Here is a 23,176-nt window from a genome sequence, read left to right as displayed (position 1 = left end):
GGGGCCTGTGTGTCATGTTCCCACAGGTTCTCAACAGGAGGTGTGTGGAAGCCGCGGTGATGACAGGCCTGGCTCTGAACTGCCGCATCAACAAGAAGTCCTTGTTTGACAGGAAGCACTACTTCTATGCAGACCTCCCTGTAAGTGTGCTTTGTGATCCGCCCCTCTGGAAGCTCTGAGGCTGGGCCATCCCTGCCGCGGGGGGTTTGGAGCAGGGAGAGGGGCTGTGCTCTCATGTTTTCAGGCCCTGCTCTGTCCATCTCAGCGGGAAGTCCTAACCGCCCCACAGAAGGCAGGTGCCCCCCGATGTTTATGAGATTGGATGCGATTGTCCTGATTGCTGACTCCTTGCTCAGCCTCATGCTTCTGGTGGCTCGCGCATAATTGCACGGGGAGTAGAAGCCAGTGTTCGCAGGCTCAGCCCAGCCATGGTATTTGGTGCTAATTGCCTGTTAGTACAAAAGCTGACTCCGCGGCTGATGCAATAGTAAATGCATACTGCAGCTCTGTAGGTATCGTGAGAGCTTCTCGCTTTTAAGTTCAAGTTCCCAATAATAGGGCCATCTCCTTTGGAGACATTTCTGTCATCTCACAAGGAACAAGTAAGTGGACAATAGTAAGCAGAAACATGAACCAGACACCTGGACTCACCACTGTAATTGGCTGAGTGGTAAACTCAATATTGACTTGCTTTTTCCTGAAAATTATCACTTTTTTCTTTAAACCATGCCATGTGAATGAGAGCCGACTTTTCATACTGTTGAACTGGAACAAAATGGAAATGCTGAATGGGTCTCCCAAAATAATGTCTCATTTGATCTGAGCCTCTAATGACATGGCTGTCCTTTAGATTTAGAAAAACAACTGTGATCATGTTGCTTCACCTCCTGTCCTTGGATTGAAGATTGGGGTGAACTGTTTTTAGTGGGTAAGGGCAGGGGTAGAATTAAATAAAAAATACCAAGTAGGACCTGAGTTCTCCCATGGCTACTACTTTTCCCCTCTGGCTGTCAGCTTCCCAGCATGTCTACTGCTTGGTAGGGTGGAAAGAATTAAACTGCATTTCTTCGTCTTTTAAGAGTGACAGTTTGGTTAAGGTGGGAGACTTAGCAATAGGGGACTAAAACAAGATGTCTTGTTTATCTGTGGCTTTCTGGTCTTTCTGGCCCAGATAGTTCAGATAATCCAGAGTTAGTATTGCCAAATATTGCATGGGAATATACTAAAGTAGTCATTGTTTATCTGAAATTCAAATTTTACTGGGTGTGTCCCACATTTTATCCAGCAACTCTGCCCAGAATTTAGTTTTACCAATTGAGACTTGATATCTCAGTATAGAAAACCAGTGAGCCTCCTACAGGGTTCTCAAAGTGTGGTCCCCAGGGCACAAGCATTAGTGTCTCTTGGGAACTTGATAGAAATATAAATTCTCAGCCCCCTCACCTTAGGCCTACTGAACCAGAAACCCTTGAGGTAGAGCCCGACAGTCTGTGCTTGGACAAGCCCACTGGTATTTCAGATGCAGTTAAAGTTGTAAAACCTCTGGTGGACCTGGTGACCAGGAGCACAGACTCAGGAGTCAGAGCATCTGAGTTCAGATGCTGACATCAATACTCACTAACTCTGTGTGTGGCTTTAGGCAAGGCCCCAACCCCTCTGTGCCTTGTGCCTCTGTCATAGGGTGGGTGTGGGATTAACTGAGTGTAGCACACTGAGAACAACGTCTGTGGATGCCTTAGCTGATGTTCCCTATTGTTCTCCAGTTCTCCTCACTGGCTTGCCATCTCTTTGGTTTATGTGGGTGCACGTGTGCATTTCAAAGTAATTCTTCCTTTTTATGTAGAAGGAGGTGACGGAGTCCTCACAAGATCCATCCACATTTTAGTCTTGTGTACTTTCCATTAGCTAAGTGTGAGGGTCACAGCATTTTCTAGCTAAAGGAGCCAGGGAAGTTGAGTCAGGGAGGGCAGCTGACGTGATTGGTTCACTTAAAGAGCAGAAACAAAACAAGCTTAAGCACACAAGTACCTGCGGTTGGCTGTGTGGAGAGTAGATGGAGAATGCTTGACCGGCGTTTCCTCCTAGACAGGGGTTGTCAGGACCCAGCAATGAGATGCAGAGTTAAGGCTAATGAGCAAAATGGGAACGATACATTATTTTCTTAGGCGCCACTGACAATGAGATTATTTTTATTCCCCAAAACAGCACTTTGGTGAGGACCACGGGACGGATTTGTGGTGTATATTGTGTGGCTATTGGGGTGGGACTTGGGGAGGCCAAGGGAGTGAGGGCAGGAGCAGGAAAAGCCAGCTGAGTCACAGCTGCAGTGCGTAAGCTAACTTCTCCTCTCCTTTTCCTTTTCCTCTTTGTATTGCTTTCTGTTTTTAAGTAAAGCCTACAGTCGTGTGCCATTACAAGGAGTAGTAAACTGGACCCCCACTTTTACTTGTGGCCTAGTCACCATGTCACCCATATTTGTGTGCAGGCGGGCTACCAGATCACTCAGCAGAGGCTCCCTATTGCCGTGAATGGGAGCTTGACATACGGCGTCTGTGTCGGGAAGAGACGGAGTCAGATGGTCACCAGGACAGTGAGGATCAAGCAAATCCAGCTGGAGCAAGACAGTGGCAAGAGCCTCCACGATGACCTGCGGTCTCAGACGCTCATTGATCTGAACAGGGCGGGTAGGCGCCAAGTGTTTTCATTGCTTCTCCTTCCAGCCACCCCTGTTCTTGGGTCTTAGGCACCTTTCTTCCCTTCTGGTGTTTTCCCAAGTCAACTGAGAAAGCAGGCACAGGAGTCTGACAGAGGGAGGCCAGAATATCAGCATTGGGATTGGCACAGTTGATTAGTGAGCGTGGTTCGAGCCATGATTGCTATTAGGCTTGCTAATAATTCACCCATAAAATCAGATGACTTATCTACCTAGTCAGGGACCCAACAGCATATCTTAAGCAGACATTATATTAAAAGAAGTGAATTGAAGTTAAAAGTCAAAAAGTGGGGGCTTGGTACAGTGGTACACGCCCACAGTACCAGCTACTTAGGAGCCTGAGGTAGGAGGACCAGTTGAGCTCAGGAGTTTGAGACCAGCCTGGGCAACATAGTGAGACCTGTCACTACAAAAATTTTTTTAAATAACTGAGTGTGCATCTGTAGTCCCAGCTTACTCAGGGGTAGCTTCCACCAGCCTGGTGACTCAGCAGCGAGACTGCACCTCTTAAATTAAAAAAAAAAAGGTAGGAGAAAAGAGAGAAATGATTGAGAAGCTAGAACCATTTTGAGAGTCCTTCAGCAATGCAGGATTTTCCTGAGACTTGAGCCTCTTTTTCTGCTGGTGAAATTGGAGAGCTCCAATCAGGCTGACTCTGCCTCTCTTTGGTAGGTGTTGGCCTTCTGGAGGTGGTCCTGGAGCCAGACATGTCCTGTGGAGAAGAGGCAGCAACAGCTGTCAGGGAGCTGCAACTGATACTTCAAGCCCTGGGGACCAGCCAGGCAAATATGGCAGGTAGAGCCACAGAAACAAGGTCCTTCTTGACCTTCTCCCTTTCTGCTTCCCAGGTCTCTTCCGACTTGAGTTTTGTTTTCTGCCATCACTTACCATGATCACTTCCCACACCCCCCAACCTTGTACACCTCTGGTTGTTTTGTTTTTTTTTCTTAGAATTTTCCTTAGTTTCTTTTCTGAACCCCCAAACCAAATATAAACACACAAATAACAAGAGTGCAGAAACACTGAGCCCTTAATGAAATAATGGGTTTTGAACAGTGTAATCCTTCTCAGGAAGAAGTTTGCATATCAAGAATAATTCTTAGCCTGTGAGTTCCGTATAGATAGCACTTAGTTGCTAGTTGCCTCTTATCCTTTTCTTTCTTTTGTAGAATTTTCAACTATTTACAGCTGAAGCCAAATTGTATTGACTATAAGCCAAGATTATGATTATACAAAACTTTAACCTGAGATGAGATCTGAAGGTCAGTAGAAATATAGTAGGAAACTAAAGCAAACAAAAGAAACACACCCTTGGGACCAAGCAAACTATACATTTAAGTGTCAGCAAATTGGATGTCAAGATCACAATTTTGGTCAAATGCGATTTCTTCCTGGCTCTGCTCCCTTGGCCCTGGCCTTGTGCTGCTCTGCCTTCCATTAAATCCCTGGAGAAGCCGGGCTCGGTGGCTCAGCCTGTAATCCCGCACCTTTGGGAGGCTGAGGTGAGTGGATTGCCTGAGCCCGCGGGTTCGAGACCCGCCCTGGCAGCGAGACCTCATCTCTACAATAAATCAAAAAATCAGCCGGGCGTGGTAGCGCATGCCTGTAATTCCGGCTACTTGGAAGGCTGAGGCGGAAGGATCGCCGGAGCCCAGCAGGTTGAGGCTGCGGTGGCCGGGACGGCCACTGCACTGCAGTCTGGGCGACAGAGTGAGACTCCAACTCAAAAAAAAAACCAAAAACCAAAAAGCAAAACAAAACAAAATCCCCGGAGACTAGTCTTTCCCATAGTTTTCCCCTATCCTCTGTCTCAGGGCCTTTTAAAAACTTCTGCCATCCTTGGAGCCCTCCCTGCTGGGATAGGGGCAGAATATAGGTTGTGAATATGCAATTGCATTTTCCATAGCATGGTACAGTGGTCACAGTGGGTGCCTAGGAAATGCCATCCATGATGATGTTCATCTCCCTGCCAGTTCATAATACTGTTTACCAACCTTAGTGTGTCACATAATGTATTTGCATGTTGCAAAGGGACTTCTGGATTTGTAATGCCACATTTGTTACATTGCAACAAATTGTAACATCAGAGCCCTAGTATACAAGTAGAACTGAAGACAGATCTTGCTTATTACTGTCTTCAAGCTGAAGATTGAAAAAACAGCCCCATGAAATGGAGTGGCATGAAGGTTAGCCCCTACACAAGTTTGCTTTGTAGAATTGACACTCTATTTCAGAGTCAGAGGATTCTCCATGTTAGATTTATCGCCCTTGCTGCTTTTCTTATTCACAGAGCATAAATGAAAGATGGGCAGGCTGGATGGTTATCCATTTATGCTCCAAGTGTTGATTCTGTATTGCTTTAAGAAAGTTTTTATTATCCTATTCTTCTTCAAAATAACTGTGATTCCTACCAACCCTGTGGGATAATAAATAGGCCACCTGTTTGCTGAGAAATATTCCCATCTGGGTCCTTGCCAAGAGATAAACCATCATCCATCAGTGACAGCTGAGAGTGTTCATTAAATCTCATTTGTTGTGACACTTTTTGTTTCTTTTAAATACAAATCCAACAGCCTCTAGCATAGCAGCCCAGGGGCTCTGGTTCTAAAGTACTGTGGGAGCTGAGGTTTGCCTAGAGCCTACTAGGGGCCAGCTTCTTGGTGCTGTGAGCATTTTGTCAACCCCATCTTCTTTGCTTATCCCTCTATCCCACCCCCATGGAACCACTGTGTGAACATTGGAACCTGCAGCCTGGGAGCTGAGGGCCACCTTGAAGAGGTGGGCTAAAGACTAGTGAATATTCAGGGTGCTTTTAGAATGAAACCTAAATTGTTCCAGGCTGTGATTCAGTGAGTTCCTGATAGTTTTGCTAATGAGCATGGCCCAGCTCAGCCCAGGTTCCAAGTCATTTCCTCCTCTGGGGACAGTATTTTTCCTCTGCTGAGGAGATCCTCAGAGCAGTTGGTTGAGTTGAATATGGCCAGAAGCAGATATCCCAAGGGTTTCAGTGATACTAATATCTACCAGTGGAACATTTAATATGTGCTCATCAGTTCACTGAGCATTTTAAAATTAATTTATCATCCCATTTAAACTTCATGGTCTTCCTGAGAGGTAGTATTATACCTGTTGTACAGGTGAGGAAACTGAGGCTTAGACAGGTTGGGTTATTTGCTCAAGAGCCACATAAAATGACAGAGCTGGGACTTGAGCCCGGGTGTGTCTGACTCCAGGAGTCCTTTTTCTGAGCACAGCATCATACTGCTTCCTAGTGGCAGCCACAGCAGTGTCATGACTGCTACAAATTCCGACTTAGGCAGTATTGCAGGGCATGGGTGCTGAGGGCTCTGTAGTCCAGATGTGGGTTGCAATCCTAGAATCCATGGCTTCTAGGAGCAGGAGCCCAGGCAGGTTACTTGACTTCTCTGAGCCTCACTTTCCACACTTATAAAACGAGCCCCCAGATAATTGTGTATGGAAAGGGAAAAGAAGACACCAAGGAGGAAAGGAAGGCATCAAGGTCGTCAGAGACGGGGCAGCTGGATGAGGGGAAGGACTGTGGGAGAAAATCTGGAATTCCATTTATGACGTATTAAGTTTGTAATGCCTCGGGGATATCTCACTGGCTTTGTCATTAAAGCTATATTGTGAGAATGAATATGATAATGTATATAAAACTCATCTCACAGCCTGGTGATAGCCTGTGCTGGTAAACGTTGCGTGCTTTTATTAGCAATAATAAGTAGTAGGACTTTTGTGGAATCACCACGCATCTGAGTGAATAAGCTTTGCAAAATGTGTCCAGTAGAATTTGCTCACATTGTTTTGGTCAAACCTTGTTGTTTCACTTTTGGAGAACAGTCAGCCATCGAAACAAGATCACTTACCAGACCTTCCCACCATATCCTCAGGCTCCTGCTGTTTGCAGAAACAGTTTTCTGTCCTGATGTTATATTTCTGTTGTGTGAATGTGTTTTAGAGAAAAATAGGTAACTGCACTATATCACTGTGCTCAGTGGTGTAGTATTTTAGTTGTGTTGTTACAAATCTCTACTTCTAGAAGCTAGAAATTGAGCTCGGTAACATTCTCATGGTGTGCAAACGACTCTCCCTCCATGGTGCAGAATGCATTGAAGTAAACCTCACTGGTGAGGCTTCTGTGCACTCAAGGCAGTTGAACTTAATTTGCTTAAAAGGTATTTTGTCTTCACTGGATAGGATGTCTTTTGTTAATGTTCAATACTGCATTTGAATCCAGGCTAGCGAATGCTCTTTTAACACTGCAGGATGCTAAGTGATTTCTCTCAGATATTTATGTAGTGTGGTCTTCTCCGGGAGAGACTGAAATTCATGCTTTTATTCCTCTTCCAAATTAGAATTCTAAATTGTGAAGGACGCTTTCATTTTTAAAAAGCAGGTGAGGTCCAATTCATGGTTCCCTGAGTTCAAAAAAAGTTGCCTCTCAAGTATTGAGGTTTGGTTGGATAGAGCTCAGCATACTTTGGAAGTTTCCCTTTGAGCTTAATGGGCCTTTCAGATGATTCCAGCTGTAGATTAGTCCTATTCAGAGAGAGTTTTAGAACTTATCGGGAACCCACTGTGAGCCAGAAACCAGTCTGCTTACTCACTGCTCGGGACAATACCTGAGTTTTGGCATTCATTGTCCAACAAGGTGTAATTTATTGAACAATCGCCATGTGCCTGACCCTGCTCTGGGTTCTGAAAACGACTTTGTTCCTGCCACGTAGAGCTTATATCCATGAGGGTGGCAAATACATTAACCAGTAAAACAAAATCATTATAGTGACAAGGGCTTCAAGGAAATAAATGGGATGCCATGATACAAAATAGCTTTGGAAGGTAATGTTATTTTTTCAGGCCCCTCAGAGGAAGTGATATTTATTTAAAACCAGAAGAATGATCCAGGAAACAGCTAAGGCAAAGGCCCTGAGATGAACAAGAACTGGAACATGTCCTGAGATGAGTGAGGTCACTGCAGGTCACATGGGGAAAGCCTGTGGCCTCAGAGCAAAGCGTAAAGGCAGGCAAGGGGTAGATTAGATTGTAGATGGTGGCAAGGGGTAGCTTAGATTGTAGATGGTGGCTGAGGTTTCAGTCTAAGTACAGTGGAAAGCCTTGAATGGTTTTTAAGCAAGGGAATGGCACCATCTGATTGTTTTAGAAAACTGCTTTGTGGGAAGTGGATTTTGGAAGGATAAGAGTGGAAGTCAGGAGACCAGCTAAGGCGCTTTTGCAGCAGTTCAGATGGAAGATGATGTTGTTTTGGACAGCACTGGTAGCAGTGAAGATGGAGAGATGGGTAGATTCAAGATAGGTCTTAGAAATGGCAGGATTTGTTAACAGGTTGGTGTGAATGGTAAGAGACAGGAAGAAAACAAGTATGCCTTCAAGGAAGCTCAAGGAGCTGGGTGGTGATGCTGCTAAATGAAATTGGAAGATGAGGACGAGAATGTGTTTGTAAAGGGGCAAGTCAGGATTTAGTTTTGGAAACGGAGTTGTCTGTAGTATCTCCAGGTGGAGGTGTCAGATGGATACTGGAGGTAAGAAGTGTGGAGCTTGGGGAGGTTTGGGCTGAAAAGAGAATGTGGGTGTCATGAGTACTTCGTTGGTTTTAAACTGTGTACTACACAGAGGGTAAAGAGGGCGTCCTGGTTTGGATAGGAAAGGAGGTACCAGCAAGTGAGATGGAAACAAGGAGGTAGGAGGAAGACCAAGAAAGCTGAGCTAGGAAGAGATTTCATGAAGGAAGGATTGGTTGTATGTCACATGCTACTGAGTTGTCAAGTAAGGTGAAAACAAGTGCCCTGTGTCAATTGAATTTGGCAGCCAGGAGGTTGCTGGTGACTCTGACAGGAGCATTTTCAGAGAGGTGGGGACAGAAGCCAGGCTGAAGTGGGTTTAGCAGTAAATGGGAGGGGAGAGAGTGGAGACGGTGTGTGCAACAAGGAAACAAAACTTGCTTAAGAGGCTTCACTGAAAAGGAAACTAGAAAAGCGATAGCTGAATGACGGAGGGAGTGAGAATTGGGTTCTAGGGAATAGGTTTTTGGGTTTTTGTTTGTGTTTTTAATAAGAAATATTGCTTCATATGTATATATCAGAGGGAATGCTGAGAAAGAGATGTGTGATGGTTGTGAGAGAGAAGGGATAACTAAAGAGTGATGCCCCTGGGAAGGTAAGAGTGAATCAAAACCTGGCCCAGCCCTCAGGGGACTTCCATTCTGATCTTAAAGATAAGGCTGGCTCGCATGATGGCTCACTCCTCTACCCCAGCACTTTGGGGAGGGTTACTTGAGAACAAGAGTTCAAGACGAGCTTGGGCAACATAGCAACACCCCATCTTTACAAAAATAAAAACACTAGTCTGGTGTGGTGGTGTGTGCCTATAGTCTAGCTACTTGGGAGACTGAAGGATGGCCTGAATCCAGGAGGCCTGAGCCCAGAAGGTCATGGCTGTGGCGAGCCATGATTGTGCCATTGCACTCCAGCCTTGACAACAGAATAAGACCCTGTCTCAAAAAAAAAGTCTAATTCAGAATAGGCTATAGTCATGCACTAAATTCTGTAGTGTAGATTGGGAATATTCTGATAGTTCAGAGGACCCACCAACAAAGACCAGCTTAATTGATGAGGGTGAGGTTTTCTAGGGGAAGGTGGTAATACTTAAGTGGGTCCTTAAAGAATGAGAAGAGTTTGAGGAGAGAGACAGTAGCACTGATAAAGAAAACATGCCAGTGGAGATGACTGGGATTGTAAGCAGGAATCTGCTCTGGATTGGAGGGGAACTTTCTCCTGGAAGGCGTCATGGGAAAATACAGGTGGTGTCAGCTGAGACCAGATAAAGTCTCTTAAATACCGAGCAGAGGAGACCATGAGCCAGTGGGAGCTGCTTGTGTGCTTGAGTGAACAACAGCAATGATGAAAACCATATTGTGGCAGGATGAGAGTCACAGCCACATTGCTGGTGACAGGACAGAAGGCATTGCTGAGTCTTGAGTCAGGATGCAATCCCTGGAGCTAGGCCTGAAGTGCTGAGATCTCTGGGCGAGGGTAGTGCAGTGAAATGGAATGAAGTGACAGATGCAAGGGGATTTGAAGGGACCTGATAGGATCTAGCTGTCAGTTTGGATATAAGGGACAAAGAAAACAGAAGTGGAGAGGACTGCAGGGGACCCTAGAGCGAGAGTCTAAAGGTTTCAGGGATACTTGGGACTTCTTGACATTCATAAGCGCAACTTGTCCAAAAGGTGATTAAAAATAAGGGGCTACAGAATTTCCGTAACAGTGCTGAGAAGTCAGCATTAGAGCCACTTCTGAACTGCCAGGTGTCTTCGTCCTGACTGTCAGCGTGAGTGGCAGTCGCAGCCATGCAGTGGGCAAGCTCTCCCTTTCCTGAGGGTGTGAGTGGAGAGAAAGGTGAGCTGCAGGGCCCACGGTCTCTAGCTTGGTGTGGGCCGCAGCTCGGCACTGGGCGAATGGCAGAGAACCACTCCAGGAGTCTCCTTTTCTTGACATGGAATTTATTTATACTGTTGTATTATTTTAATATGCTTTTGCTGGGGAATCTTGGAAAATGAATGTACTCAGCCCAGCAAGACACTTAGGTTTGGAAGATTACTTTTTAATTTAAAAACCTACCTCGGAAAAGAAAATCCAGCATTTTATCCTCTCATTCTGTTCTGTTTTAAATATTGTAAGTGAAATTGGAGGAGAGAGGATTTGAGCTTTACTTTGTAGGGTGCCAATGTGATTATTTCTTATCTTCATCTCTCTGTTTGTCTTGGGGTTTTTACCTCTCTCTCTTCCTCAAGAGCCTTTTTGTCCTCTCCACATATTACCTGCTTCTGTAGAAGTTGTTGCTGCTAAGCTGAGGGGCTTTCAGAGTCAAAGAAGGTACTCCTGGGATGGGGTGACCCCTCTGTGAGTTCTACCACAGACCCCCTGCTCCATAACAGCACTGTCTTTCTGCTGTAGCAAATCCTTATAGCAATCAGGAAGGATTCTGACTCTTGTGTGTGGAAGCAAGAGATTATTACAGTACCTGGAAGAAGGAGGAAGGGAAAAGCCCAGTCCTCTGTGCTCGCCCTTGAGCTGTAAATTCTCAAGGACTCTCATATAAATCTCCTGGAATCGCTGGTAAATCCACATCCTGTTGGAGAGCAGTGTAGGGTTATCAGGTAATCATTTTTGAGGCCTTCCCCCAGCCAGCTCTGACACTTTGAAAAAAAACTTCAGAATAAAACAGCAGAGTAAATCTCCATTTTAATAGTGTTGTTTTTCTTATTTAGCACAAAAGAAATGAGATCCTCCCAGGCGTTATATCTAAAACTTCTCTTCGGTATGTGTACCTGTGCACATACCCCTATGCACACATGCGTACAGGCACACCCCAGATGCCTTAGGACCAGAACTCTTCTCAAGTGGGCAGAAGCGCCAGTCAAGTGCTTGAGAACCAGCTGTGCCTCCTCTAAAGCTAGGTTGCTGAAACTGAACAGCCAGTAGAGTTAGACACTGCTTACTTCTTGACATGCTTCTGCCTTTAAAAAAAGAAGTTTCTAAGCTGGGCTGTAATCCCTGTAATCCCGCGCCTTTGGGAGACTGAGGTGAGTGGATTGCCTGAACCCGCAGGCTCGAGACCCGCCTGGGCAGCGAGACCTCATCTCTACAATAAATCAAAAAATCAGCCGGGCGTGGTAGCGCATGCCTGTACTTCTGGCTACTTGGAAGGCTGAGGTGGAAGGATCGCCAGAGCCCAGCAGGTCAAGGCTACAGTGGCCGGGAGCGGCCACTGCACTCCAGTCTGGGCGACAGAGTGAGACTCCAACTCAAAAAAAAAATAATAATAATTTCTAAAGGGTAATTTTTTCTTTCTCCCTGCAGAAGGCCAGTTGAGAGTGGATGCCAATGTATCCGTACATCACCCTGGGGAGCCTCTGGGCATTCGAACGGAAGTGAAGAATCTCAATAGCATCAGGTTCCTGGCCAAAGCCATTGGTGAATACACCGCCCTTCTTTATGACATTTGACTCTTGCTATGCAACAAACCGCCCAAAAATGTAGTGAATAGCACAATAATCATTGTCATTTTCACAGTTCTATGGATTGGGAGGTTCTTCACTCAGGTGGCTGTAGGAAACTGGCAGGTCAGCTGAAGCGAGGTCTGAGGTGGCCTCTGTCATATGTTGCGGCCGTGGTCCTGGATGCCTGCTAGGCTCCTGCATCCATGTGGTCTTTCTTCATGCACTTGTGTACCGAGGCTCTCTTAATGTGGCAGCGGGAGTGTTTCGCGAAGATGAAGGCAGGCGCCTCAAAGCTCCTTGGGTCCTCACACAGCCTCACTTCCAGCACATTCTACTCAGAGCAATTGAATTCAAAGCAGACTTAGGGGAGGGGAAACAGCCTCTATCTCTTTATGGGAGAGTCCACAAAATGTCTTGGCTGTGTTTTACCATTTACCACTTTCTTTCTGACCAGCCTGAACTTTCTAAAGTCCTGTTTGTTCATTTCAGATTTGCCATAGCTTAAACTAGATGGTCAGTATGTTTTTCTGCTTTTTATCCTTTTTACCTGATAAATTATGTGCCTGTGCAGTCAAGTATTGGTCTTGTTGGGGCATACCCTGTGGATATTTCATTGCTGACAAATGTAGAATAAAAATTAAAATAGAAGACAACTTAGCAAGATAACATCTGGGGTAGTCCATTGAAGTTGGTAACTATGAATCCAAGAGGAGGACATCTCAAAGGACTGAAAAGATTTCTTAAAACCAAAGATATCTAGAGAGGAAGAGAAAAGGAGGGTGGGGTAGAGTTTAAAGTGCATCCCTTCAAGAGTGCACAGAGAGCAGGATGGCTGAACGTGTTGTCAGAATGTTTAGCAGAGTCCTGGGTCCTGTAAAGAAAAGTATTAGAAACAACACAGAAAAGATTATTCTAGTCTGGTATTAAACCTTATTATCCTGAACCTGAAATGAATCAACCAGCCTTAATGAAGACATTCTGAGTCTATACATTTTCAGGAAAAAGAGAATTAAAATGCTCAAGGGGATAACTTATGAGAGAGGGGAGGTAATGGGAAGACTCCCACATGAAGACAGACTAAAATGGTGAACTTTCTGTCTCTAAAAGGGGACACAGTTCATGTTTCTGAAGCCATGAAAGGTTTGAGTCACGGAAACCTTTATAAACCAAGTTTATGAAGGGAAGCCTGGAACAAATGGAAGAAAGTTCCATTCACCTTGTAGGTGGTAGTTTCTGGGACCTGTTATTTTAAGAGGTGGTGATGATAACCCAAAAAAAGCAAGCAACGAGATTTTAGGCAGGTTTATCCATAATGAGTTACGAAGGAGACCCCTGGCGTGTTTCCCTAACATTTTCTTGTCCTTTGGAGTCCTCTTTGGAGGAGCAGTCTGAGAGAGAATTCTCCCTGTGGTCTGATCAGACCGGACGAACCAAGCTTTACTGTCGTGAGCTTAATTCTCCGAGCCTGTGGTTTTTTCCTACCACCTTTTTCTCCCTGCGTTGGGCCTTTTAGCCATCCTCTCATGTCAACCAAAAGAGAGCATTGGAGTGGAAGAGATGAGGAGCAAAAAGCAGACACATTTTAGTGTTGCTGTGTTTCAGCAGCTCAGGGGAAAGGGCTTGGACTGGGCTAAGGGAAGGTGGTGCCCAGTGGGGTGGCATGCTAAGGGGTAGACTCCAGCTATTTTCATATAGTAGCTCAGCAATTGTGGTTGTGTGATACCCGCAGCCTGCCTTGCTTGGTGATGAAGAAGCATGGCATGGAGCAGTAGTCCTTGATCATTTGGGTTTACAGATCCCTTCGAAAATATAATGAAATCCTGGACCATTTCCCCCAGAAATGTACATATGCACACAACCTGCATTTTGTATATAATTTGGGGGGATACCAGACCCTCTGGAAGCCTATTCATGGATTCCAGAGTAGAACCCTTGATAGGAAACAATCCTAGACCTAGATATTGGTCTCAGCCCTGCTTCTGCCAAGTTATGTGATCTGTACTGGGTTGCTTAGTCTCACTAAACCTGAGTTGTCTCAAAAACTGAGGAAGCAGGCTTCCTAAGGCCCTTTCTAGCACCAACATTCTGTGGGAGCCGTGAGAAGAAAATACAGCACATAAGAGTAGAATTATTATAATTACTCTTCTTCTTGATTATTTTTTGACTTAAAGGTTAAGAAAAGTTTCTAATTATTGCTTGATTGGATGAAAGGTATAATCAAAATATGATACTAAATTACTGTGTTTTTCTTAGACTATGAAATTCAGAGACAGATCAATGAGCTTGAGAATGGAGGAGAAATTCTGAATGAAACACGCTCATTTGATTACAAGCTGGGGTGAGTTTGCATTGATGAGCATCTTGACCAAGGGTGGTGGGAGGGAACACAAGAGTCTGGGCTCAGCTACCTGACCTGGAAGAAGGTATTTAGTTTCACTGCACTTTGGTCTCCTCATTAGTAAAATTAGAAAAATTCTGCACCCTATAGGGAAATTATATACCTCATAGGGCTGCATATTTGAACTGACCCAGACTGTCCATCAGGGCTTACTTAGTCTTAGGTCCTGGCCCTTCTTTTTCTTTCACCCTACCTACTTCAGCAGTAATTTTCATTTCCTGAAATAATCTGTTGTACCTCTCCCAGCGTACACTAGAAGTAGAAGAGAGCAAAGACCTCGTTGTGGAGATGCTTTTTAAATTGTTGTTTAGGTCATTTTGACCCTAATTTTCTAACTTAGAATTTTGAGAATTTTTTATTTTAAGTAGATACTGAAATCTCAAAAGTTTAGCGTTTTGAACTGGCTAAAAACTTTGAACATTGAAGCAATTTTTCTTTTTTAAAAAATTATCATTCTAAACATTTCTTTTTCCTTTATTATTATTCCTAAAATGTATTCATATGTGTCTCCTACAGAAGGCTGAAGAGCATGAATTTGCTTCGGTCCCTTATTGGTAGGAGAAACCCCTCCTTGACATTCAGGCTGGTCAATGTTGCATGCAATGTTTGTTTGATATTTTCTCATTTAACTCTTATAGGTGCACCATGCCAATGAGAGACAAGGAAGGAAAACAGGACTACAGGTAGTTATAGCAAAATGCCATTCCATATTTGGGGACAGGGACGTGTTTGAAATCCATCTAAAGATCAACATACGATCCTGGACAGTTTTGAGGAACCAGTTGTTACTGTTACATGATGGAAAATCTAGGCTTCCTATTTTACGTGCATACTGAAAGTAGTACTATCTTTTTGATTTGGAAGCCTCAGAGTGCCTTCTTTGACAGATTCAACTGTTGAAAGACACTTGTTCACTCACTTCTGTGCCAAAGCTGGTATAGTCGAGCTAAGAGGATGGCAGTTAAAGTTGGGACCCAGGCTGATCTTACATGCAATAACAAATTTAGTAATACATTCAGTACATTCAATGACAAATTCAGTAATACACTGAAGCTCCTTGAGAAGAAATGAAAAAAGAAGTGTATGTGTTAATGGCAGTTTCCTTCAAGTCCAGATGATGTTATTACATTGCTAAATTAAACAAGTTGGACTTAATATGAGACCCACAAATCAAGCAAATAATAAGGATAGGCTTAAGATAAATTGAACCTTTTGTTTTTTGCATTGTGTTTAGCAGATTGCCAAGATTGAAGCTTTAAGCAACAAAGTTGTTGGGATGAACCCATCTTTCCTTTGTAAAGTGCAGAAAGATAAAAGTGTAGCTATTACTGTCAATGAGGATCAAGTTTAGCCTCATTATGTGGGAAAGAAGAAACTCTTTAACCCTTAAGAGTAACCTCAACCCAAAAGACTTCTGCCATGTGTCCATCAAAGTCAAAATTTTTTTTTTTTAACTTCATTTTATTATAAAGATGGACATGTCAGGATTAGGTACATAAGTAATCTACATGCAGGTGAAGTTTCGGCCTCCAGATGGTCCTCACCTCCTCTGGTTTAGGTATCCTTTGTGTTGTTATGTCCCCACCCCCTTCCCTGGTAGTGACCCGTGACTGCCTATCCTTCCCTTGTGCTGTTGTGATAAATGTTTGCATTAATAAGCATCTTGACCATGGGGTGGTGGGAGGGAATACAAGAGGTCTGGGCTCAGCTACCTGACCTGGAAGAAGGTATTTAGCTTCACTGTACTTTGGTCTCCTCATTAGTAAAACACTTTGTCCTTCAGTGTTGTTTCCTCCTCTATTTGTGCTGCTTTCCTACTGAGCATGGATTTGGCTTTTACCTCAGCCAGTGGCTTCAACTTCATCCCTCAAGTTAATAGTGACTTTCAGGAAGCCTCCCTTTGGTTTCCTGCTGCCTTCAGAAGCCAGACTGATTCATAACAGAGCCTGGGCCTGAGCTTCTAGGCTGCATGCATGTCTAATTCATTCCCTTCACACTACCATTTATTCTGCACTACCCTGCTTTTACATAAACCCTTTGACGAAATTGGACAGAAAGAGAGAATTAGTGCTGGAACAGAACAGGGAGGGTCATCTTTGCTTCATGTGATGGTATGCAGTGGTACAGCTTCCACTTTTTAAAAAAACTTAATTGACTTTATTTTTTAGAGCAGTTTTAGGTTTACAATACAAGTGAGTAGAAAGTACAGAGAGTCCTCCTATATTCTCTTCCCCTACTCCTTCCCCACAGATTGATTTTCTTTTTATTAACATCTTCCATTATTAGGGTACATTTGTTACAATGGTGAACTGATATTTATACCTTATGACTAGCTAAAGTCCATAGTTTACATTGGGGTTCATTCTTCGTGTTGTGTATCTTGTGGGTTTTGACATATGTGTAATGACATGTATCTATTATACAGTGTCATACAGGGTAGTTGCCCTGTGCTGGCCAGTGCCATGACTCACACCTATAATCCCAGTACTTTGAGAGGCCAAGGCAGGAGGATTGCTTGAGCCTAGGAGTTTGAGACCAGCCTAGGCAACATAGTGAGACCTCAACTCCACAAAAGATTTTTAAAAATTAGTGAGGCATAGTGTTATGGACCTGTAGTCCCAGCTACTTGGGAGGCTGAGGTGGAAGGATTGCCTGAGCCCAGGAACTTGCAGCTTCACTGGGCTGTGATCATGCCACTACACTCCTGCCTGGGCAACAGAGTGAGACACTAGCTCAAAAAAAAAAAAAAACCAAAATAATTCTGTGCTCCACCTATTCATCCCTTCCTCTCTCACCTCTAGCTTATTTTATTTGGGCAAAATCCATTCATTTCTTCTACCTCTCAAGAATAATATTTTTCCTTTGACTTTTCATTTACTACACAAATACTACTAAAAATAGTAGAAATGTTAAAATGGGGGGTGAAGTCATTTTTCTCCCTAAGACATAAATTGCTCTCATTTGGTCCTATTTTTTCCAACCTGTGACTTTCTGAATATATAGTCATTCACTGCATAATTGATGTTTCTGTCACTGATGGACTGCATATGCAACAGTGGTCCCAGAAAATTCTAACCTGGCATTTTTACTGTAACTTTTCTCTGTTTAGATTTGTTTAGATACATAGTACTTCCCATGATGTTACAGCTGCCTCCTGGATTCAGTGCAGTAGTAGCATGCTGTACCGGTTGCTCATGCCAAGGAGCAATGAGCTATACAACCTAGGTGTGTAATAGGTTACACCATCAGGGTTTGTGTAAATACACAATGTGATGCTCACACAACAAAGAAGTTGTCTGAGGATGCGCTTCTCAAAACCTGTCCCATTGTTAAGTGACACGTGACTATGTACACAATTCTTCATGAACTGTGGAATGAATTATCCACAATTATAAATCACAGTGTGGCTTCAACCCCCTGTTATGCTTAGTTCACACATCATTACTTTATTTGTTTGTTTGTTTTGAGTCATAGTCTCATTCTGTCACCCAGGCTGGAGTGCAGAGGCACACTGACGGCCACTGCAGCCTCGGCCCGCCAGTCTCAGGCAATCCTCCCACCTCCACCTTCCAAGTAGCTGGAACTACAGGGGTGCACCACCACACCCGTTAAATTTTTGGATTTATTATAGAGATGAGGTCTTGCCAAGTTGCCCAGGCTGGTTTCAAATCCCTGAGCTCAGACAGTCCTCTCACCTCCACCTCCCAGAGTGCTGGGATTACAAGCATAAGCCACCGCCCCCGGTTCACTCATCATTTCTTTGTAAGCATGAAGAGTATTGGGTTTGGTGGTTTTGACACTTGTGCAAAGACTTCCCTTGGAAATAGACCTGATATAATAGGACATTAGAAAAAATTGGCAAGGAACACAGCATCTAAACACAGAAACATTCATATGAACAGGGTAGAATTTGTTTTTCTCATTCATCCAAATGCTCCAGCCTCAGGTCCCGTCTGCCCTCTGCCTAGGTTCATGCCGGAGCCCAACCTGCCTCCCCTGTTGCTCTACGACTCTGCATCTCTGCCTGCAGGTGCAGACTCCCAGCAGGTGATCAACATCGACCAGCTTCGGGAGAGGCTCCCGGAGCTCCCCAGCGTGACCCGAGAAAGGCTCGTCCAACAGTATGGGATGCTGCCGGAACACAGCTTCACTTTGCTGGTAAGTATTGACAGCTGCTGAAAGGAGCCCAACTCAGCAGATCAGGAATGGCTCTGCAGAATCCCCTTCACACGTGGCTGGCCTCTGTGGGTGGTGAATGGAGTGGGTCGGCTTTTTCAGTTATACTATAGGTGCTGCTGAGAAGAATTGGGCGTAGTCACCTTTGCTCACTGCCCTTTTGGTAAATGCCCTTCATCAAACCAGAAGATGAAACTCAGCCTTGTACTAGTCATTTCTTCTGTGTAGAAATGAACACCTGCCTGCAGCCACTGTGGAAAACTTCTTGAAGACAGTCCAAATGTTATGGTTGTGTGTTTCCCCATGTGTCTGAAGCACAAAAGAAAATCAATATATAGGGTTTCTCGATGTCTAGCGGTATGGAATCATGCAGGGTCTGGCAGGATGTTAGGTTCTCAAAAGCCAGCCAGTTGTTTTGCCAATTATAGAAGAAAACATTTATTCCACACGAAATGCTGAAAACTCTAACTAAAAGTATCAGTCCTTTGAGGCCTGAAGACGCATCTAAAGGCACCGGTGGAGAATCTGACACTGTTGAGATCTGCTCAGGGATTTTCTATCCTTTTCAAAGCTTCTTGGGGCTTTGCGATTTTCTTTGTCATGGCAACATTAAAGTGCCACAGCGTCAGTGAGTGTAGCATTTTGTCACAGCGTCATCTTACCTGTCAGGGAGGAAGTGGGAAGTTTTGTTGCTGCATCTTTCAGGGAAGAGGGATCTAGTCATCTTTTGCAGCAGTGGAATCCATGGAAAGTCTGGATTTTCATTTTTTAAATGACCGATAATAACTAGGGATGTTAGAATATACATATTTATACACGTCAGTAACAGCAGCCTAGAAGTTTATAGTACAAGGTAGGTAATCGATGTGTGATGAATGAATGATTCTCTCTTTATTATTCATAAATCAGCTACTTTGAGAAGCAGAGTTGATCACCACCTCCTGTGGGCTGCTGTTGTGTCTTTTTCTTACTTCCGTGGCAGTTATATTGCTGCCTTTTAAGTATTTATCAGTGTATCTTGCTCAGTACCTTAAAGGCAAGGACTGTTTCTTCCTCTCTCACTCAGCTCAGATGAGCACATCAACAGTGCTTAACGCCCAATCTTTGACTGTGAATCAGCCAGCATTCTGTACAAAACTCCTCTTTACCCAAAGCCTCTTACAATTCACGTTTTTTTCTAGGTTGATGTAACAAAACTGAGTTTTAGTCTTACACATCTTCCCCACCATCTCAGCCACTTGAATTTCCACCCGACTTGAAACAAATACTAAATTCCAGACCTGCATTTTCTTATTATATGCCAGGTCACATAGGGGCTAGGAGGACAGGGACCAAGGTTAATCAGCCTCAAAGGCATTAGTCAGTTACCGCTCTCCAGGCAGCGTTTGCCCAGCTGGATAAAAACCAGCCCTTTGAGGTAGCATAGGATCAGCAAGGTTTCTTGGCACTGCTTTGGTCGAGACTGTGATTTCAGAGAGAAATACCACTATGACATTAAAAATTTGTGTGTGTGTGCGTGTGTGTGTGTGTATCAACCTTCTCCATAAGAGAAGTGAAAGGACCTTTTAGAACCTTGTCTCAGGAATACATCCAGGGACAGCCTCTGTCTCACCTCAGCTGAGCCCAAGCTCCACGAGGGCAGGAACATCTTTGTATTCCTGTTCATGTCCTAGTTTTCATTCATGTAGTGCCAAAGCCCAGTAGGCCCCAAAAAAATGTTTGTGAAGGGGTGACAGTTGAGTGAGTCTATGAGTCTAGTTTTAATAGTTTAAGGCCCTGTGTAGGGAAATCTATCTTTGATTATTTAGTTCAGCACTTTTATTAGCATCTCCTATGTAGCAAATACTGAGAGAGACAAAGATTTTTTTTTTGAAGTTATTTTTTTCACCCTCCAAGAGTGTGTGTGTAGTCTATATAGTACAGCTAACCAGCCCCAAGGACAGTAGATGGATTTATAAGGTGGGATCAAAGCCAGAGCAGGTAGTGATTAACTTGATTGGGACAAAAGGAAAAACTTCAAGCAAGAGCTGATTTTTTTCTTTTTTTAGTCATTTTTGAAAGGACTTATATTTTGATACCTTCAAAACATGTTTATTTTTATGGTTTGCAGATAATGTATTGGGTGATTAGTTTCTTTAAAAAAAACAGGCTAGTACTTGAAATTTCCAAGATTAAGTGAGAATAGAATGAGATAGGAATGGAAAGAGAACGATGCAGACAAATTGTTTTCCTGAAATTAGGCAGCCTGAGCCCTTTATGACTTTGTAATCATTGGAAGCTGAGTTACTCATAACATACCCGAAAATGATATGCTCGTGTTTTTTCCTGCCTGCATCAGAAACACAACAGATTGCTGAGAAGGGCAGATGCACAAATCTAATGAACCATCTTTCAATTTAAAGAGTGCCCAGGAGTATTCATTAAGTAAATAGCAGTGGTGGAGGTGTGCTTTGCAGAGCCTCGACTCTGTGCTCCCTGCCTTCGGATGGCTTATTAAATTGGGCATTATGCATGTACCCACCCCCACACACATGCCTTCCCCACAAATAATAAAAAACTTCGGATTTTAACTCCGGTCTTTAATTTATCCTGTCATTTTGTTGTGCAGCGAGGACTAAAGTACGTATTATTAACATTATCCTTGATAGTCACAGAACTCTAGCACTGTGCCTTGGTGTCCACCACAATGCCTGACACACAGTAGGCACTTGTGAGCCGGTGGGCAGATGAGCGAGCTGGTGGGATGCTGTTACAGTACACACAGAGAAGCAGTGTTCCTGATCACAGCAGCCCTATCTTCAGAGTAATATATATAAGCTACTCTTCGAAAAGCCAGCGAATCCTGGGGTGTCACATGTGTTATTGAACTCTGGGTGAGGAGACTGGGTTGAGATCTGGGTTGCCAGACTGGCAATGTGCATCACTAGGTCTCTCTGACTCTCTCGTTCCACACTGGTTCCATTAGGACACTGAATCAAATGTACGTTCTGGTTTTCTCTCAGGCCCTTCTCACAATCCCTCCCAATAGAAAACCTGTATCACCGTTTTTCTGTCATCAATATCTTGCCCCACCTAAAACTTCAACCTATTTGGCTAATCTTGCTTCTCTGTCTTATGTTGAATTGCCTTGACTTCTGACTTCATTTGTAAAGATTAAGGATTAGAAGCATGGAAGCTGAGATCCAGGTATTGGGATTCTGAAAAATGAGAGATTCCAGCAGCATAACAAGAGTTACTCTGAGTCAGTATGTCCAGGAGTAGTTATTAGAAGGATCAGGATTCTGTGTATGTGCATTTATCTTAACACAGTCCTCCCAGGCTGATTTCCTCAACTCTGCGCCTCAGTTCACTCGGGGAATGCAGAGGAAGGGCAGCCGTTTGCCTCAGCAGCACGTGACAAGACTGCTGTGCCAGCATGCTCTGCAGTTATGCTGTGCCACTTCTTTATCCTGCAACAGCCCTGGGGCAGGTGTGGTTGCTCTCCCCACTCACAGGTGAGGAAACATAATCTCATTCCCAAGCACGCATGGAGCCATGTTCAAACCAGGCTGACTTCAAGGCCCATGCTCCTTATTTCTGAGCGCTCCTGCCTGCTGGTGTACTACAGTGTCAAATCGAAAGAGCGTTTTTAGTTCATTGCTGTTTGGGGTCACTTTTGTTTCATTAGTAGAGAAAATTGAGTTTTTGGTTTTGTTAATAGGAATGCTTTATATCATCCCACTAATGTTTTATGAAGCATAATCACAGAACATAGATTCATTTAAAAGTTTTTACCACTCCTGTTGGTTTTTAAGATGCCAGACTGGCCCTATAAATAAACATAAAGTGCCATCTACTAAATTTAGTGAAAATCAGTCAACACCAATGAGCAGCAGAAATCATGTCTATTTTCCAAGTGGAAAAATTAAGTCAGAGAGAAAAAAAGTAATGTAAACTGTCCTCTGCAGCTTGATTTATTTTGTTTCTTAAACTTTCTGCTGGAGGCACTTGGCTCCTTCTGTCTGAAGCCTTGAGAAGTATCTCCATTAGGGCACAGTTTGTGGATTTGTGGGGTGATTTCACCGGTGTCTCATGTCCTTCTGCCTGACACATAGTGGGTGCTCAGTAAGGAACAGAGGTGAGCTCGCAGGGAAATTGACTGTGTGTGAAGTCAGTAGGTGCAGGGATCTGAAGCTCATCCCTTGCAGGGGATTTCAGTGGAAGAAGACAGACCATCCCCAGCTCGGTGTTTCTTGATGCTGTACCCACCACGATGCCTTGTGCTGTTTTCCAGTGTTAGAGCTTCAACTTTTCCGTGTGCTTTTCACTCTCCTGAGCAGCCCTATAAGGCACTGAGCTAATAAAACACTCGCTCAGGGACACTCTTGATTCCAGATCTCACCTCCAACACTTGGGAGCTGGGAAGGGTCTGGGAGGGTAACCAGAACTGCTTCCCTCCCCAGCCAAAAGAGGCAGGGATGAGTCACTTAACTCCAAGATGACAGACACCACAGAATCTTCATTGAACCTAAAAAAAATCTAAGTACAGCCAAGCAGACTCTCAAAAATATGCTGCCAGGGAGGAGAGTGTTGACACCAAGCAATGTGCTAAGCGGTTCTTCAAGAGCCACACAAGGCAGGATTTTAGAGCAATCCAGCCTGGCCCAGTGAGACTGACGGTGTGTTTCTGAGACCTTGAATCAGTAACCTGTGCTGCTGTGGGTGTGTTTGTCTTTGTATTCAGTCCCAAGATTTGTAATCTTATTTGAACAACTTCATTTTCTCCAGCTGGTTCTTCCCCATTTAAAGTCATAATCCTTTGTTTCTGACATCATGGAAAGGTTAAGATGTCGCCAAGGGACAAAGAAAC

The 23,176-nt window shown here is 44.0% G+C and overlaps 1 protein-coding gene across 1 annotated transcript in view; it reads left to right on the top strand.

Annotated features, from left to right (window-relative positions):
* Window positions 1-23,176, top strand: part of GATB (glutamyl-tRNA amidotransferase subunit B) — a 75,678-nt gene that overhangs the window by 29,644 nt on the left and 22,858 nt on the right. Inside the window, exons 3-9 of the mRNA XM_008060165.1 lie at window positions 27-140; window positions 2,486-2,684; window positions 3,386-3,508; window positions 11,614-11,727; window positions 14,007-14,091; window positions 14,790-14,834; window positions 18,120-18,309. Coding sequence (XP_008058356.1) covers window positions 27-140; window positions 2,486-2,684; window positions 3,386-3,508; window positions 11,614-11,727; window positions 14,007-14,091; window positions 14,790-14,834; window positions 18,120-18,309 — 870 coding nt within the window. The remainder of the gene's footprint in view (window positions 1-26; window positions 141-2,485; window positions 2,685-3,385; window positions 3,509-11,613; window positions 11,728-14,006; window positions 14,092-14,789; window positions 14,835-18,119; window positions 18,310-23,176) is intronic.

The sequence above is a fragment of the Carlito syrichta genome, unplaced genomic scaffold (assembly GCF_000164805.1).
Source record: "Carlito syrichta isolate Samal-C Ts95f unplaced genomic scaffold, Tarsius_syrichta-2.0.1 Scaffold304553, whole genome shotgun sequence".
NCBI classification, from domain to species: domain Eukaryota; kingdom Metazoa; phylum Chordata; class Mammalia; order Primates; family Tarsiidae; genus Carlito; species Carlito syrichta.
Note: the sequence above shows the minus strand (reverse complement) of the source record. Positions and strands in the feature narration are given on the sequence as shown.